The following is a 15,474-nucleotide window of genomic DNA, read 5'->3' on the forward strand; positions in this document are numbered from 1 at the left end:
CTCCCACCCTAAACCCACCCTAAACCCATCCTAAACCCCATCCTAAACCCCATCCTAAACCTCATCCTAAACCCCACTTTAAACCCCATCCTAAACCCATTCTAAACCCCATTCTAAACCCCATTTTAAACCCCATCCTAAACCCATCCTAAACCCCATCTTAAACCCCATCCTAAATCCCATTTTAAACCCCATCCTAAACCCATCCTACTCCCACCCTAAACCCACCCTAAACCCATCCTAAACCCCATCCTAAACCCCACCCTAGACCCATCCTAAACCCATCCTAAACCCCATCCTAAACCCATCCTAACCCCATTTTAAACCCCATCCTAAACCCATCCTAACCCCATTTTAAACCCCATCCTAAACCCATCCTAACCCCATTTTAAACCCCATCCTAAATCCCATTTTAAACCCCATCCTAAACCCATTCTAAAACCCATTTTAAACCCCATCCTAAACCCATCCTAAACCCCATTTTAAACCCCATCCTAAACCCATCCTAATCCCCCTCCCACCATCCCAGGCTGCTCCAATCCCACTCTCGTCCCTGCATCCCCCAAATCTGGGATTTTCCAGCCCATTTTTCGATGCTGCCCCGGGACAAACGGGATCAAACTCCTTGTTTGGAATTGGGGAATTGGGGAATTGGGGAATTCGGGAATTGGGGAATTGGGGAATTGGGGAATTCGGGAATTCCAGCCCGAGGCCGTCAGGACACAGAGCAGTGCCAGGGAAAGGGATTTTCCAGACCTGGGTGGAGCTGCTCTTGTTTCATCCCTGATTTTTTTAATTTATTTTTTTTTCCAAATTTGGAGCTTGATTCTAAGAGAAAAGGGAATTAAAATCAGAATTAAATGAAGTTGGTCCAAATTCCCTGGAATTTGGTGACACCACCAAACGCTGCAGAGAAGGTCCCAGAGCTGCCTTAAAACCAATGGAAACCAGGGAATGACTCAGCACGGGCTGAGTTTATTTTTAGCTCCTTCCAAACCGAAATTTCTCATTAATCCCTCCAGTCCTTAACCCCCCAAAAACCATCATTTTGTGCCTGGAAAATCATTCCCACTTTAGGAGCTGGGATTGCTGCTGCCAAAAATCCAGCCTGGGTTAAGGAGGGTGTCAAAAAATAAAAAATAAAAAATAAATAAATAATCTGTTCCAGGAAGGAAACTGCAGTTTAGGCTGAGCTCAAAGAGGCTCCAGAGAGGTTTGGCCTTGATGTGGAGGGAGCAGGAATCACATGCTGGGGGATGCAAAAAGCCAAAAATGAGCTGGTGCTGAGCTGGGGGAGGATGGATCCGAGCTGGGAGCTCAGCCCCAGCTCTCCGAGGGATGGGGAACACGCTGAGGTGGGTGAGGAATGAAGGACAAGGAATTCCTCCCCTGCTTTCCATCCTTCAGCCCTTCCTGGGAAAGGATCCAGCACACAGAGTTCCAAATAAATGATTCCAAATAAATCCCTCTGCCCTTCATGGGGAAGCAGGGATCCAGCACAGGAATTTGGGAATAAATCCCATAATTCCAAATAAATCCCTCTGCCCTTCATGGGGAAGCAGGGATCCAGCACAGGAATTTGGGAAGATAAATCCTATAATTCCAAATAAATCTCTCTGCCCCTCCCAGGCATGTAGGGATCCAGCACAGCAATTTGGGAATAAATCCTATAATTCCAAATAAATCCCTCTGCCCTTCATGGGGAAGCAGGGATCTAGCACAGGAATTTGGGAATAAATCCCATAATTCCAAATAAATCCCTCTGCCCTTCATGGGGAAGCAGGGATCCAGCACAGGAATTTGGGAATAAATCCCATAATTCCAAATAAATCCCTCTGCCCTTCATGGGGAAGCAGGGATCCAGCACAGGAATTTGGGAAGATAAATCCTATAATTCCAAATAAATCCCTCTGCCCCTCCCAGGCATGTAGGGATCCAGCACAGCAATTTGGGAATAAATCCCATAATTCCAAATAAATCCCTCTGCCCTTCATGGGGAAGCAGGGATCCAGCACAGCAATTTGGGAATAAATCCTATAATCCCAAATAAATCCCTCTGCCCTTCATGGGGAAACAGGGATCCAGAACAGGAATTTGGGAATAAATCCTATAATCCCAAATAAATCCCTCTGCCCTTCATGGGGAAACAGGGATCCAGAACAGGAATTTGGGAATAAATCCCATAATTCCAAATAAATCCCTCTGCCCTTCATGGGGAAGCAGGGATCCAGCACAGGAATTTGGGAAGATAAATCCTATAATTCCAAATAAATCCCTCTGCCCTTCCCAGGGGAGCAGGGATCCAGCACATGAATTTGGGAAGATAAATCCTATAATTCCAAATAAATCCCTCTGCCCTTCCCAGGGGAGCAGGGATCCAGCACATGAATTTGGGAAGATAAATCCTATAATTCCAAATAAATCCCTCTGCCCTTCATGGGGAAGCAGGGATCTAGCACAGGAATTTGGGAATAAATCCTATAATTCCAAATAAATCCCTCTGCCCTTCATGGGGAAGCAGGGATCTAGCACAGGAATTTGGGAATAAATCCTATAATTCCAAATAAATCCCTCTGCCCTTCATGGGGAAGCAGGGATCCAGCACAGGAATTTGGGAATAAATCCTATAATTCCAAATAAATCCCTCTGCCCTTCATGGGGAAGCAGGGATCCAGCACAGCAATTTGGGAACATAAATCCTATAATTCCAAATAAATCCCTCTGCCCTTCATGGGGAAGCAGGGATCCAGCACAGGAATTTGGGAATAAATCCTATAATTCCAAATAAATCCCTCTGCCCTTCCCAGGCATGCAGGGATCCAGCACATGAATTTGGGAAGATAAATCCCATAATTCCAAATATTCACCTTCCCCTCTGCCCTCCCAGAAAAGCAGAGATCCAGCACATCAATTTGGGAAGATAAATCCTATAATTCCCAATAAATCCCTCTGCCCTTCCCAGGGGGAGCAGGGATCCAGCACACAAATTTAGGAAGAATAAAGAGTTGTGGTTGTTCAGCCTGGAAAAGATTTGGGGTGGTCTCATTGTGGGAAGATGCCTTGAGAAAGGAAAAGGATGAAAAATCCACCTGAGCGCACCACAAACCTCAAAAACAAAGCAGGCAAAAGGGAGTGAAGACAGAAATCTGAACATCTCTGACCACAGAGGGGAAACTGAGGCACGGAGGGTTTGCCCAGACTTGCCCAAGGAAGGTGCAGTGGGGAATTGAGCACCATTCATGAAGTTCACAGCTTGCTACAGAGCTTTTTTTTAAATTATTTTTTAATTATTTCTTCTTCAAAGAGGAACTTGGAATTTATGAGACAAATCATTTATTTACCAGGAGGAAGAAGAGAGTGGAAGGTCAGAATTATCTGCCTGCCAGGCACCAAAACAGGAGGGAAGGCAGCTCAGAACTGAAGGGAAAAACTGGATGGGGATGCTCCAAAATAAAACAGGGATGGTCAGGTAGCCCAGGGTGTGCTGGGGGTCCCAAAATTGAGGGTCACACTCTGGGGGGGGGAGATTAGAGCCCCCCCAAGCCCAATATCAGGCAGAGCAAACAGACACTGAGTCACAGTGGGCAGGAACGTTTGGAGGAGCTGAAGTGTGTCAGGAGTGAGGTTACACATTAACTCTGCCTGATAAGAGTTTTCTTTTTTTCTTTTTTTTTTCTTTTTTTTTTTCTTTTTTTTTTCCAACTTTCCCGCTCATCCCTTTATTGCTTCACTCCCTGTGGGGATTTCAGGTTTTTGGACTCTCTCCACAGACAGAGAGCAGGAGTTCTGGGAATTTCAGCCCCAAAATCTGGAAATTTCAGCCCTAAAATCTGGGAATTTCAGCCCCAAAATCTGGGAATTTCAGACCCAAAATCTGGAAATTTAAGCCCCAAAGTCTTGGGAATTTTATGACCCAAACCCCAGGAATTCTGGTCCCAAAACTCTGGAAAATTTGGCCTCAAAATCCTGGAATACCCAGCTCTAAACCCTGGGAATTCCAGCCCAAAAATCCTGGGAATTTCAGCCTCAAAATCTGGAAATTTAAGCCCCAAAATCTTGGGAATTTTATCACCCAAACTCCAGGAATTCTGACCACAAAAACCTGGCGATTCCAAGCTTAGAACTCTCAGAATTTTAGCCTGAGAATCCTGGGAATTTCAGGCCCAAAATCCTAGGAATTCCTGCCCCAAAATCAGGGAATTCTTGCCACAAAACCCCAGGAATTCTGGCCCCAAAAACCTGAAAGTTTTGGCCTCAAAGTCCTGGAATACTCAGCCCTAAACCCCGGGAATTTTTGCCCCAAAAATGTGGGAATTTCAGCCCCCAAATCTGTGAATTTCTGCCCCAAAATCCTGTGAATTTCAGCCCCAAAACTCTGTGAATTTCAGCCCCAAAATCCTGGAAATTTTATGACCCAAACCCTTGGAATTCTGGCCCCAAAAACCAAGCTTAGAACTCAAGCTCTTGCTCCAACCCTCATGCTCGTTTTATTCTTCATTTTCAGCAGAACTGAGCAAACCAGGGGAGGATTTGAGACCCCAAAACCAGAAGAATTTTTCTTCTCCACGTGCCCCGAGGATTCCTGGTGCAGAGGGAGCTGTGGGATAACCAGGGGGTGATAAGGGCTGGAGATCTGGTGCTGGGAGATAAACACACACCCCTTCTCACTCGTGAAAGAGCTGCCCAAAAAAAATCCACCTTAAATAAAAAACCACAGGATGGAAATTCTTGCAGGGAGAGGGGACAGGGAGGGGGTGACCCCTCTGACCTTTCCCCACACCTTAAATCCCCTCGGGCAGGACACTGAGCTGCCTTTGTACAAATATCCTCCCTGCGGTTTGTCAGCACAGATAACTTGGGTCAGGTTTATAAATGAGATGAAAAGAGAAAACCCAACAAGTGTTTGGTGGGAGGAGGATGAGATCCCAGGATTTCAGGGGTGGCCGTGGAAAAAGGATGAACTGTGCATGTCCCATGAGCTCCTTGCCACACATCCCGATTTTTCCTGGCTGAATTCAGCTCCCTAAACAGCATCAGGTAGTTTTTTTTTTTTTTAATCTGAGAGAATGAATCCTTCCCCATCCCGTTTGCACTTAGCTGTAGTCTTAGACCTAAACCTCATTCTAAAAAAAAAAAAAAAAAAAAAAAAAAAAATTAATCATTCTCTGAGGACTCAATGACTTCAGCAGCAGCCGGTATCCAAAGCACAGAACACATGATTTTAGCTCAACAAAAGGCTCCGCATACTTTTTGGGGCTTGTAATAGAAGTACCCACCCCAGGAAACGAGCAGGAATTATTCTCCTCCTCGAATTCACGCTTCATCCATCGTGCCACAGCCAGGCTGAAAAATTCCCTGTGCGAGGAGAAAACCAGGTGGCCGCCGCTTGTCCCGGCTTGAGCGCAACCACCAAAGAGAATTTTTATTTTTTTCCCCAAATACCCAAACCCCCAAATCCGGAGGGGATTAGCTGCCATCCTACTCATCCAGTTGGATCCAAGTGTGCAGGGGCTGCTATTTGGGGGCCACTGAGCCCTTTTTTTTTTTTTTGCCGAGCAGTATTTTCCTGCCTCGGTGCCTTTTTCAGCCCGTGACCTGCAGATTTTTCTGCCTCGGTGCTTGGTGGCATTTTTCTTGCCTTGATTCCGATGGTATTTTTCAGCCCATCACCTGCAGATTTTCCTGCCTGGGGCACTGCTTAGGAAAGCGGCAGCAAACAGGATTTTTAACAACCTCCGGTGAGTCACCGGGGAGGTGCCAGAAGGATTAGTTCAGAGTTCAAGCCTAAGAAAAACATCTATAACTCTTCTGTGCCTCGGTTTTCTCTCAGAATCCCGGTTCTGGAATGGTTTGGGTTGGAAGAGACTTGGAAAAGTTTTCTTGGAGTCCCTTTAGGTGCTGGAAGTGGCTGAGATCTCTCATTCCTGTCCTTCCTAAAGCCCCTCTATTGCTCCATCCCACCACACCTCCACCATCTCAGTAAAAATCCAAAAATCAGACTTTTCTTGGAATTCATTTTTTCACACAACTCCCCTGATAACGTGCAGCAGCAGAGCCGTTTGTGTAACAGCAGAAAGCCTCAAGATTTAACTTTTTACTTTTTTTTTGCCCTTCATCGCGGGTTCTATCCCACAAAAGAAAAAAAAAAAAAAAAAAGGCGGAATTCCCCCACTACCCAGCTCAGGGGTGAGATGGCGACAGTTTTGAAAGACCGCTGTGCATTTACACATTAACCGTAACCCTAATCCTAACCCATCAGAATTCTGCGATTTCCCTCCAAGAATTAACCATTTAACACCCTTTCCCCAAAACACACACACACACACACACAAAAAAAAAAAAAAAAAAAAAAAAAAAAAAAAAAAAAAAAAAAAAAAAAAAGTTCTGCTTACTGGAGTTAATGAGTGATAGGAAAAAAATGCAAGATGGAGAAGAAGCAACACCCTGAGAAATGATCCCAGAACGCTCCTGTGTGATTGTGTGATTCGGGAAAATTATTCGGTCGTCACTTGAGGAGTGAGCGAAAACAATGAGAACATGAAAGTGCGGAAAACTTAAAGGCAGGCCAAGTTTTGAAAGCAAGTTCGGCTGTAAAAACTGAAGCTAGCTGTGAAAATTCGGCTTCTCGGACTGACCAGACAACACACAGGAACCTCAGTGGTTTTGGGGCTACGAAAATGTGCAAAAAATGAACCTTCATATCGGGGCTGGTATCTTCACTTTCTGCACACTCGTGAGCCGCAAAAAAACGAGTCTGAGCCGAGAAGGGGTTGGGACAGCCCCTTGTTCCCCTCCCTGTCCCGCCCAGCTATAAAAAAAAAATCCCTTTCCTTGCCTGCCCATTCTGCGCTGCGTCTTGCGGAGAGCGGGAGGTGGTGGAATTTGGGGAGAGCGGGGGGTGCTGGAATTTGGGGAGAGAGAGCGGGGGGTGCTGGAATTTGGAGAGAGAGAGCTGGGGGTCCTGGAATTTGGAGAGAGAGAGCGGGGTGTCCCGGAATTTGGAGAGAGAGAGCTGGGGGTCCCGGAATTTGGAGAGAGAGACCCGGGTGTCCCGGAATTTGGAGAGAGAGAGCTGGGGGTCCCGGAATTTGGAGAGAGAGAGCGGGGTGTCCCGGAATTTGGAGAGAGAGAGCTGGGGGTCTCGGAATTTGGAGAGAGAGAGCTGGGGGTCCCGGAATTTGGAGAGACCCGGGTGTCCCGGAATTTGGAGAGAGAGAGCGGGGTGTCCCGGAATTTGGAGAGACCCGGGTGTCCCGGAATTTGGAGAGAGCCGGCTGTCCCGAAATTTGGCCGGACCGGTTCGTGCTGTCGCCGCTCACCATGCGCCGCTCCCGGCGGCGCTGGCTCCGTGTGCTGCTGCTGGTCACGGTCAGTGGGGACGGGGGTCCTGGGGGGTCCTGGGGGGGGTCCGAGGGGGTCCGGACCCCTGCGGGGGCCGCGCGGTGTTGTCGCGACATGCCCAGGCTTGCGGCGCTGTCGAGGGGCTCGGAGCGGCGGGGAGAAAAAAAGGTGGGGAGGGGGATTTGGGGGCTACCGAGGGTGAGGGGGGGGAGCCGTGTGAATGGGGGGTGCGCCTGGATGGAGGTGAGGGGGGTGGGGTTACCTTGGGGGAAAAGGCTCGTGTGAGTCGGGGGGAAACTGAGGCACGGAGGGACTCACCTGCTCTGGGGGTTTGGGGGATTTGGGCGGCTCACCTGGGGCGACGGGGAAAAGGTGTGTGGGGGGGTTTATCTGACTCGGGGCGGGGGGCAAGGCGATGGGACCGGGGGGTTCAATGGGCAGGTGGCGACCAGGAGGGTTCAGATGGGCAAATGGCGACCAGGAGGGTTCAGATGGGTAAATGGGGACTAAGGGGTTTCAGATGGGCAAGTGGCGACCAGAGGGTTAATCTGGGCAGGTGAGGACCAGGGGGGTTCAATGGGCAAGGAGCTACCAGGGGGGTTCAATGGGCAGGTGGCGACCAGGGGGGTTCATCTGGGCAAATGGGGACCAGGGAGGTGCAGAAGGGCAGGTGGGGACCAAGAGGGTTCATTTGAGCAGGTGAGGACCGGGGGGGTTCAATGGGCAGGTGAGGACCAGGAAGGGTTAATCTGGGCAGGGAAGGGTTAATCTGGGCTCGGCACAGCGGAGTTCGGGGTACGGGAGGATGTGAGATTGAACCGGGAGTGAGGGGAAATCTCAGCCTGGAATTGCAATGGGAAGAGATGGAAAAGCGATCTCAGCCCCGAGCGGGGCCCTGGCGAGGGCTGGGATGGCGACTGGAGCTGCCGGTCACAGCAGGGAAGGGGATTTCCACTCCCAAGTCGTTTTTGGTGGCATCTGGTGGCAGCACCGTCTGATCACATCAGGCTGGGATGGTCCTGCAGGAATGCGACTTGCCCAGGTGCTGGCCAAACTCCCAGCACTAAAGGATTTAGGACAGAAAATCCCCCCTGGCCATATCATATTTCCCATATTGAGATTGGATGTTGTAGAGTTGGGAAATACCTGAGCTCTGGATGAAGTCACGAGGATTCGAGGCTGGCCTGTGATTCCAGGGCAGTAAAAGTGTGTAAAAGTAAAAGAGCAGCAAGTGCTGCTCCCTCCCCGGAATTACATCAGCGCTGCCCAGAACAGGTTTTTAGGAAGCGCTTCTCATCCAGTTCATCCCCTACATTGTTTAACAGAGTTTATTTAGATAAACTCTGATAAAACCAAGCCTTACTAAACCCGTGCCCTAAGGGCAGGCTCGGAGCAGGCTCAGGTGTGTTTGATTTATCCCGTTTTCCATGAGAAAAACGGGATAAATCCGGGGAGGTGACTCACGTGGCATCGGGTGATATTGCGTGTGTGTCCCCTCTCCTTGCGTCACACATGGACACGGGCCACGGCTTTTTGAGGATGAATGGCCTGGATTCTGAGTTTGTTAGAGCTCAAATTCCACACGTGGGAATTCCAGGGGAAAATCCCTGCCTGAATCAGCCCAGTGTCCTTGGAACAGCCAAGGTGTGCCCAGCATTGCTTTCATCCCCTTCTCTGCTGCCATCAGGGGCTGTGGGATGTTCCTTCCTCTCCCAGTTCAGTGAGGGGTCTCTCCTTGGCTACAGTTTTGGGATCACCCCAGGAGAAAAACCAAATTGGGATGGAAGTAGGGAAAGTTCAAAGCTTTTTGCTTTCCTAAGCTTTTTCTCCAGAATTCATCCCCCCAAGAAGGAAAAGGCTTTTAGCTAAAAGGGATTCCTGTGTCTCTAATTCCTCTGCCTTTCTTGGGTTGTTTGCTGTGGGTGAAAAGTGAATTCCACCAGTGCTGGATTGTCCCACTGACAGTTTTGGGGTGCTGTGGGCTGATAACCTTATCATGCATTCATTGCTGCTCCCTGAAAAGCAATGACAGCCCGTGGCTGAGGGGCCTCCCCAAACTGCACAAAACGCTGTGGTGTCACTGTCATTACCCTCACCGTTTAGCTAGAAAAGAAATATGGATTTTTTTTTTTTTTCCCTCCCTGGAAGTGGGATAAATTGTCCCTTCACTCCCAGAACTGCCAGGACCACAATGGGTGAAGCTCTTGTGGCTGGAGCTCCTCAAGTGGATTTTAAAAAATCACTTTACAACCTGCAAATGTTCCTAGCTGGAGAAAAAAGAAGCAGAGCCAGATGCTGGGAGATGAAGAGCCAGAAGGTGTTGGAGGGACATGGATTTGATCCCTCCAGGCCAAGATCTGGAGCTGGCCCCATTCCCAGGCTGGGTCAGTGGTGGCTCTGGCTCTGTGTCACCTCTGCAGCCCCATGACCCTTCCCCCCAGACCTGCTGCAGCCAGTTTTGTCTTGTTCTGCCTGGGAAGCCTCCGGGGAGGAGGTGCTGTGAGCAGGGGACAGGAGGCAGCTCTATTGTTTCAGCCATTCCAGGCAGCTTCTGACTCACAGCAGAAATATTTGCTTTAAAAGGCAGATTTTTTTATTTGAGGACAGGAGGGGAGAAGTTTCTCCTGCAGCCCCTGAGTGTTGAGTCATGTCACTCCCTGCCAGGCTGGTGCAGGTAGGGGCAGCTCTGTATCCATGGATATAAAATTTATATATATCCACTTTATTTCTATGGATATCCAGTTTATATCTGTGGATATCCAAGGAGCAGCTCTCTGCTGGCTCAGAGCCCAATGGCACTGGACACACTGGGGACACTGAGCTGCCCAAAAACTCCCCAAAACCAAAGGGGACAAATGAGCATCACCCCCCTGGAGTGACCCAGGGCGGAAGGAGCTGAGCCAGCAGAAAAAGGGTGTGGAGAGCTGGAGGAAATGTGACTTTTCTTCCTGATCCTGCAGGATAGCAGGGACAGCACAAGGCCATGCTGTCCCCTGGGACCCCAGAGTGACAGCCCAGGGGTTTCTGGTGGGCACCTTGCAGCCTTGACACGGGGCTGGTTTCCTGCCACAAACCCCTTCCTCCTCCCAACCCTTCCCTTCCATTCGGGGCTGTTGGTGCCTCTCAGAATTTGGGGAAGGAAAAGGAGTTGGTGGCTCTTTGCCCTGCTGATAACCTGGCAGATGGAATTCCCCTGCAAACCTCCAGAGCTCCTCCAGAGGCTTTGCCAAGGAAAAACCAGCCCTGGTTTTGTGGGAAGTGCCTTTGGCTGAAGCTCACCCTTCCCTCTCCCCCTTGCCCTGTGGCTTGGGGTGGTTTTAACTGGATTTTTCTGTGTTTTTAGCAGGCAGCTGCTTTGGGAAGTGGTGCTGTCACGCTGAGGAGGGACAGTTTGGATCCCTTGGATTCCATCTGGGGAGGGAGAGATGATTGCCAGAGGTGCCCTGCAGGTGAGATGGTCTCAGCACTGACCCCACCTGACCCAGAGCTGCAGCTCTGCCCTGCTCCCCTCTCCTGGATCCCAGCACTCAGAATGGGAATATTTCCCTTTTGGTGGCTCCTCTGAGCTTTGCTGGTTGGAAAAGACCTCCAAGGGCACCAAATCCAAGCTGTGCCCCATCCCCACCTTGTCACTGTCACCCCCAGGGATGGGCACTGTCCCCCCTGGGCAGTTCCAATCCCTGCCCACCCTTTCCATGGGGAAATTCCTGCTGGTTCCACCCTGAGCTGTTCCCTCTCCTCCTGTCCCTGTTCCTGGCAGAAATCCCAAATCCCCCCAGTGTCCCCTCCTGGCAGGGAGTTGTGCAGAGCCAGAAATTCCCCCTGAGCCTCCTTTTCTCCAGGCTGAGCCCCTTCCCAGCTCCCTCAGCCCCTTCCTTGTGTGTTGAGAATTTCCCTTTCTCTTCAGGCACCTACCTTGCAGAAAGGTGTCAAGAGCAGCACGGCTCTGGCAGGTGTGAGCCCTGTGGAGAGGGGGAGTTCATGGCATATCCAAACACCTTTGAGTCCTGCCAGGAGTGCTCCAAGTGCAGGGAAGGTAAGAGCTCAGGGCTGATGGCTCGGGCTGGGTCCAGCTGAGCTCTCTGATGTCACCTGCAGTGTCCCCAGGGAGTGGCTGGGGCTGGAATCTGTGCCACACCCACATCTGGTGAGGATGAGGAGGATGAGGTGGAGTTTGATCCAGCCCTGCTTTGGTTCCCTGGGGGCAGGAAGGGCAGCAGGGAGGGAGCAGCTCCTCCCCAGAGGCAGGATGGAGCTGTGTCCCCTCTGTCCCACAGACCAGGTGCAGCTGAGCCCCTGCCAGCCCTCCAGGAACACGGTGTGTGCCTGCAAGGAGGGCACCTTCTGCTCCCCGGAGCACCCCTGTGAGATGTGCCAGAAGTGCCAGCCCAGGTGGGTCAGGTGCCCATGGGGGCTCCTGGGGGTCCCAGCTGGGGCTGCTGCTGCTGAGCCCACCCTGTGTCCCCTTCCCCAGGTGTCCTGAGGGCCAAGAGGTGCTGAAACCCTGCTCAGCTGACAGTGACCTGCAGTGTGGTTCTGCCCCAGACAGTGGCACAGTCAGTAAGTGATGCTGGGGATGGGGATGGGCTGAGGGGTGGGATGGGGTGGGATGGGGTGGGATGAGGTGGGGGGAAAGCAGGAGCAGCTGCTGACAGCCCTGTGTCATCTGCTTCAGGCAAATGGACCATTGGGGTGATGATTGCAGTGATGATAATTGTGATCTTGTCAATGGCTGGGTTCTGCCTCTGGAAACGCCCCTGCAGCTCCCCAGGTGAGTGCAGGGGACCCCCAGAGCACCCACCTGGTATGGGCTGGGTGGGAAAGGGAACCCCAGAGCACCCACCTGGTATGGGCTGGGTGGGAAAGGGACCCCCAGAGCACCCACCTGGTATGGGCTGGGTGGGAAAGGGACCCCAGAGCACCCACCTGCTGTGGGCTGAGTGGGAAAGGGACCCCCAGAACACCCACCTTGGCTGGGGACTCTGATGTGGTGTGGGCTGGGTGGGAAGAAGGTCCTGCCTGGGTGAAGAGGGGTCACAGCACTGTTTCCATCTTCCAGGGGATGGGAGATCCTCCAGCAAGGGACACTGCAGAATGATGGTGAGTTCCTGGGATGGCAGATGGGGGCTGGCTCTGTTTGTGGGCTGGGCTGGGGTCCTCCATTCCCTCTGCTCCTCACTTGGCCAGCAGCTCCTGGGAAGGCTGGAGGGGCAGGGGATGAGGCTCATCCAGCTGGGAATGCTGCAGGAACAGGGGATGAGGCTCATCCAGCAGCTCCAGGGAAGGCTGGAGGAGCTGGGGATGAGTTTCATCCCTGCAGAGCTGGGCCAAGCAGAGGAGACTCTCTGGTGGAGCCCTGGCTGCTCCCAGCCCCCTCCCCAGTGCCATTAACCCTTTCCTGCTGGCAGTGCTGGCACATGCAGGCTGCACAGTGGAGGTGCCAGGGCTGTGCTCACCCAGAGCTCTGCCAGGCTCAGGACTGGCTCCATGGCAGGCTCCTGCCTGCCCAAACCATGTTTGTGTTTGTCCCTGGTGACAGAGCTCCATGTTTCGGAAGCTGAAGTACAAGAGTGTGACCCTGGAGTCAGGGGACAATGCCACCAACGAGCAGCGTGACCCGGGCACAGAGCCAGCGGTGAGTGGCACCTCTGCCCACCCTGCCTGGCCAACACCTGCTCATCCTGGGGGCTCCCAGGGCTGGGACACTCAGGGGGTGGTGGAGGCTCATTGTGGGGCCAGGGTGGAGGACAGAGTCCATCTCAGAGCCTGCTGCCATCCCTGAGCCTGGATGTCCTGGGTGGGTGGTCACCTCCTGCCCCAGCTGCCCTGGGACAGAGGGAGAGGGTCTCCAACCCCCACAAATCACACATTGGTGTGGGCTTGGTGGGTGCTGGGTCATTCCAGGAGTGTGGACACTGCTGAGAGCTCCTGGGGAAACCTAATCTGGTTTTTCCCAGGCTGTTGACTCTTCTCAGCTCCAGCCTGGATCTTTCCCAGGCTGGGGAATCTTTCTCAGAGACAAAACAAAGGGAGGTAGAAAGAAAACACAGGCAGACACCTGGTGTTGAGCACTGAGCCCTGTGAGTGTCTCCTCAGTTGTTTTCCTGTTTTCAGAAGTGCTGCCTTCTTTGACCAAGGACTCTTTCCCACTTTGTTTTTTTTGCAATCTCCCTTATATAAATACCATGGCTTTTCCATAAATTGCTCCTTCTTGCTTGGAAGAGGAGCTGTGTTGCTGTGCTCTTTTGCTGCTTCCCAGCTGCACAGTGACACAGGAGTGACACTGTCATTGTAGGAGTGACATTGTCATTGTAGGAGTGACATTGTCATTTTAGGAGTGACACTGTCATTGTAGGAGTGACATTGTCATTTTAGGAGTGACATTGTCCTTCCAGGGGTGACACTGTCATTGTAGGAGTGACAGTGTCATTTTAGGAGTGACAGTGTCATTTTAGGAGTGACATTGTCATTGCAGGAGTGACATTGTCCTTCCAGGGGTGACACTGTCATTGCAGGAGTGACATTGTCATTGCAGGAGTGACACTGTCATTGTAGGAGTGACATTGTCCTTCCAGGGGTGACACTGTCATTGCAGGAGTGATAGTGTCATTGTAGGAGTGATAGTGTCATTGCAGGAGTGACATTGTCCTTCCAGGAGTGACATTGTCATTGCAGGAGTGACACTGTCATTGCAGGAGTGACATTGTCATTGCAGGAGTGACAGTGTCATTGCAGGAGTGACATTGTCCTTCCAGGAGTGACATTGTCATTGCAGGAGTGACACTGTCATTGCAGGAGTGACATTGTCCTTCCAGGAGTGACATTGTCATTGCAGGAGTGACACTGTCATTGCAGGAGTGACATTGTCATTGTAGGAGTGACATTGTCATTCCAGGAGTGACACTGTCATTCCATTAGTGACATTGTCATTCCATTAGTGACATTGTCCTTCCAGGAGTGACATTGACCTTCCAGGGGTGACACTGTCATTGCAGGAGTGACACTGTCATTGCAGGAGTGACATTGTCATTGTAGGAGTGACATTGTCATTCCAGGAGTGACACTGTCATTCCATTAGTGACATTGTCATTCCATTAGTGACATTGTCATTGCAGGTGACACCACCCAGTGGGACTGTGAGACCCAAGGAGCCGCCAAGTGCGAGACCCACGTGGAATCTGGTTCCAGCACCAGGGGAGGATCCCATTCTCAGTAAGATCTGTTGCCCAGGGGGATGTGCTGGGGGTTGAGATTCCTGCCCCAGCTCTGAGCTGTCCCTTTCCCCCTCCAGTGCTGAGATGCTCCTTTTACACCTTTGCTAAAAAAGTCCTCACTGACAACTGGAAGAAATTCGGGCGCCACCTGAAGCTGGAGGAGAACGACGTGGCCATGGCCAAGACAGAGGATGGAGTTTATGAGATGCTGTTCACGTGGCAGAGCAGGGAGGGCACCAAAGCCTCTGTCAACACACTGCTGGAGGTCCTGGAGGAGCTCAACCTGGGTGGAGTGGCAGAGGAAATCTCCTCCATTCTGATCCAGAAGGGACTTTTCCAGGTTGGAGCTGAAGGGAGCAGTGAGCAGGCTGCACCTCCCTCCTTCAAACCAGAGCTGTCAAATACCTCCCAGAACACTTGAATTTGGGCTGCTCAGAGCTCTCCTTTGGCTCCTTTGGAAGGCAGCAGAGCTCAGCAGAGCCAGGAGGGCTGATCCTCAGCAGAGTACGAGCTGCATCCCAGGTTCAATGTTGGTGCTCCCTCACAGAACCCAGGCTGGTTTCTTGATCTCAATGCCAAGAATTTCAAATCATTTCTGGATTCCAACGGTACTGCCTGGATCTTCAGCATCAGCACAAAATCAGAAAGGATTTTGAAGGGTTTTTGGCATCCCTGTGCTTTTGAACTGGATCATCTTTGTTGATCAAAGGATTCCTGGCATTGTGAAATGGCTTCTGCTTCTACATCTCTGAGCAAGCTTCACTCAGTGTGCTGAGTGCTTCTGCAAGCTCAGCTGGAGCCTTGGGTTACTTGATATAGAGAAAATAGTATTTTCCATTGTTTTGTACCATTAGGAGCCAGGTTTTAACTGGAAGTGGAGGAGAGACTGGGGTGATTCATTTGCACTATGGGTGCCTGG

At 51.2% G+C, this 15,474-nt stretch overlaps 1 protein-coding gene and 1 long non-coding RNA gene across 2 annotated transcripts; both read left to right on the forward strand.

Moving 5' to 3' along the window:
• Window positions 1-7,296: 7,296 nt before the first annotated feature.
• Window positions 7,297-15,062, forward strand: TNFRSF10B (TNF receptor superfamily member 10b). Its single transcript, XM_079328951.1, has 10 exons — window positions 7,297-7,368; window positions 10,685-10,790; window positions 11,249-11,377; window positions 11,619-11,733; window positions 11,816-11,901; window positions 12,017-12,112; window positions 12,401-12,441; window positions 12,881-12,976; window positions 14,457-14,553; window positions 14,633-15,062. The coding sequence occupies exons 1-10, from the start codon at window positions 7,321-7,323 to the stop codon at window positions 14,974-14,976; spliced, it is 1,158 nt and encodes a 385-aa protein (XP_079185077.1). The 5' UTR covers window positions 7,297-7,320; the 3' UTR covers window positions 14,977-15,062.
• Window positions 13,241-14,113, forward strand: LOC306813523. Its single transcript, XR_013776997.1, has 2 exons — window positions 13,241-13,421; window positions 13,797-14,113. It is a non-coding gene; the product is annotated as an uncharacterized lncRNA (long non-coding RNA).
• Window positions 15,063-15,474: the final 412 nt, after the last annotated feature.

The sequence above is a fragment of the Erithacus rubecula genome, assembly GCF_903797595.1.
Source record: "Erithacus rubecula genome assembly, chromosome: 29".
NCBI classification, from domain to species: Eukaryota; Metazoa; Chordata; class Aves; order Passeriformes; family Muscicapidae; genus Erithacus; species Erithacus rubecula.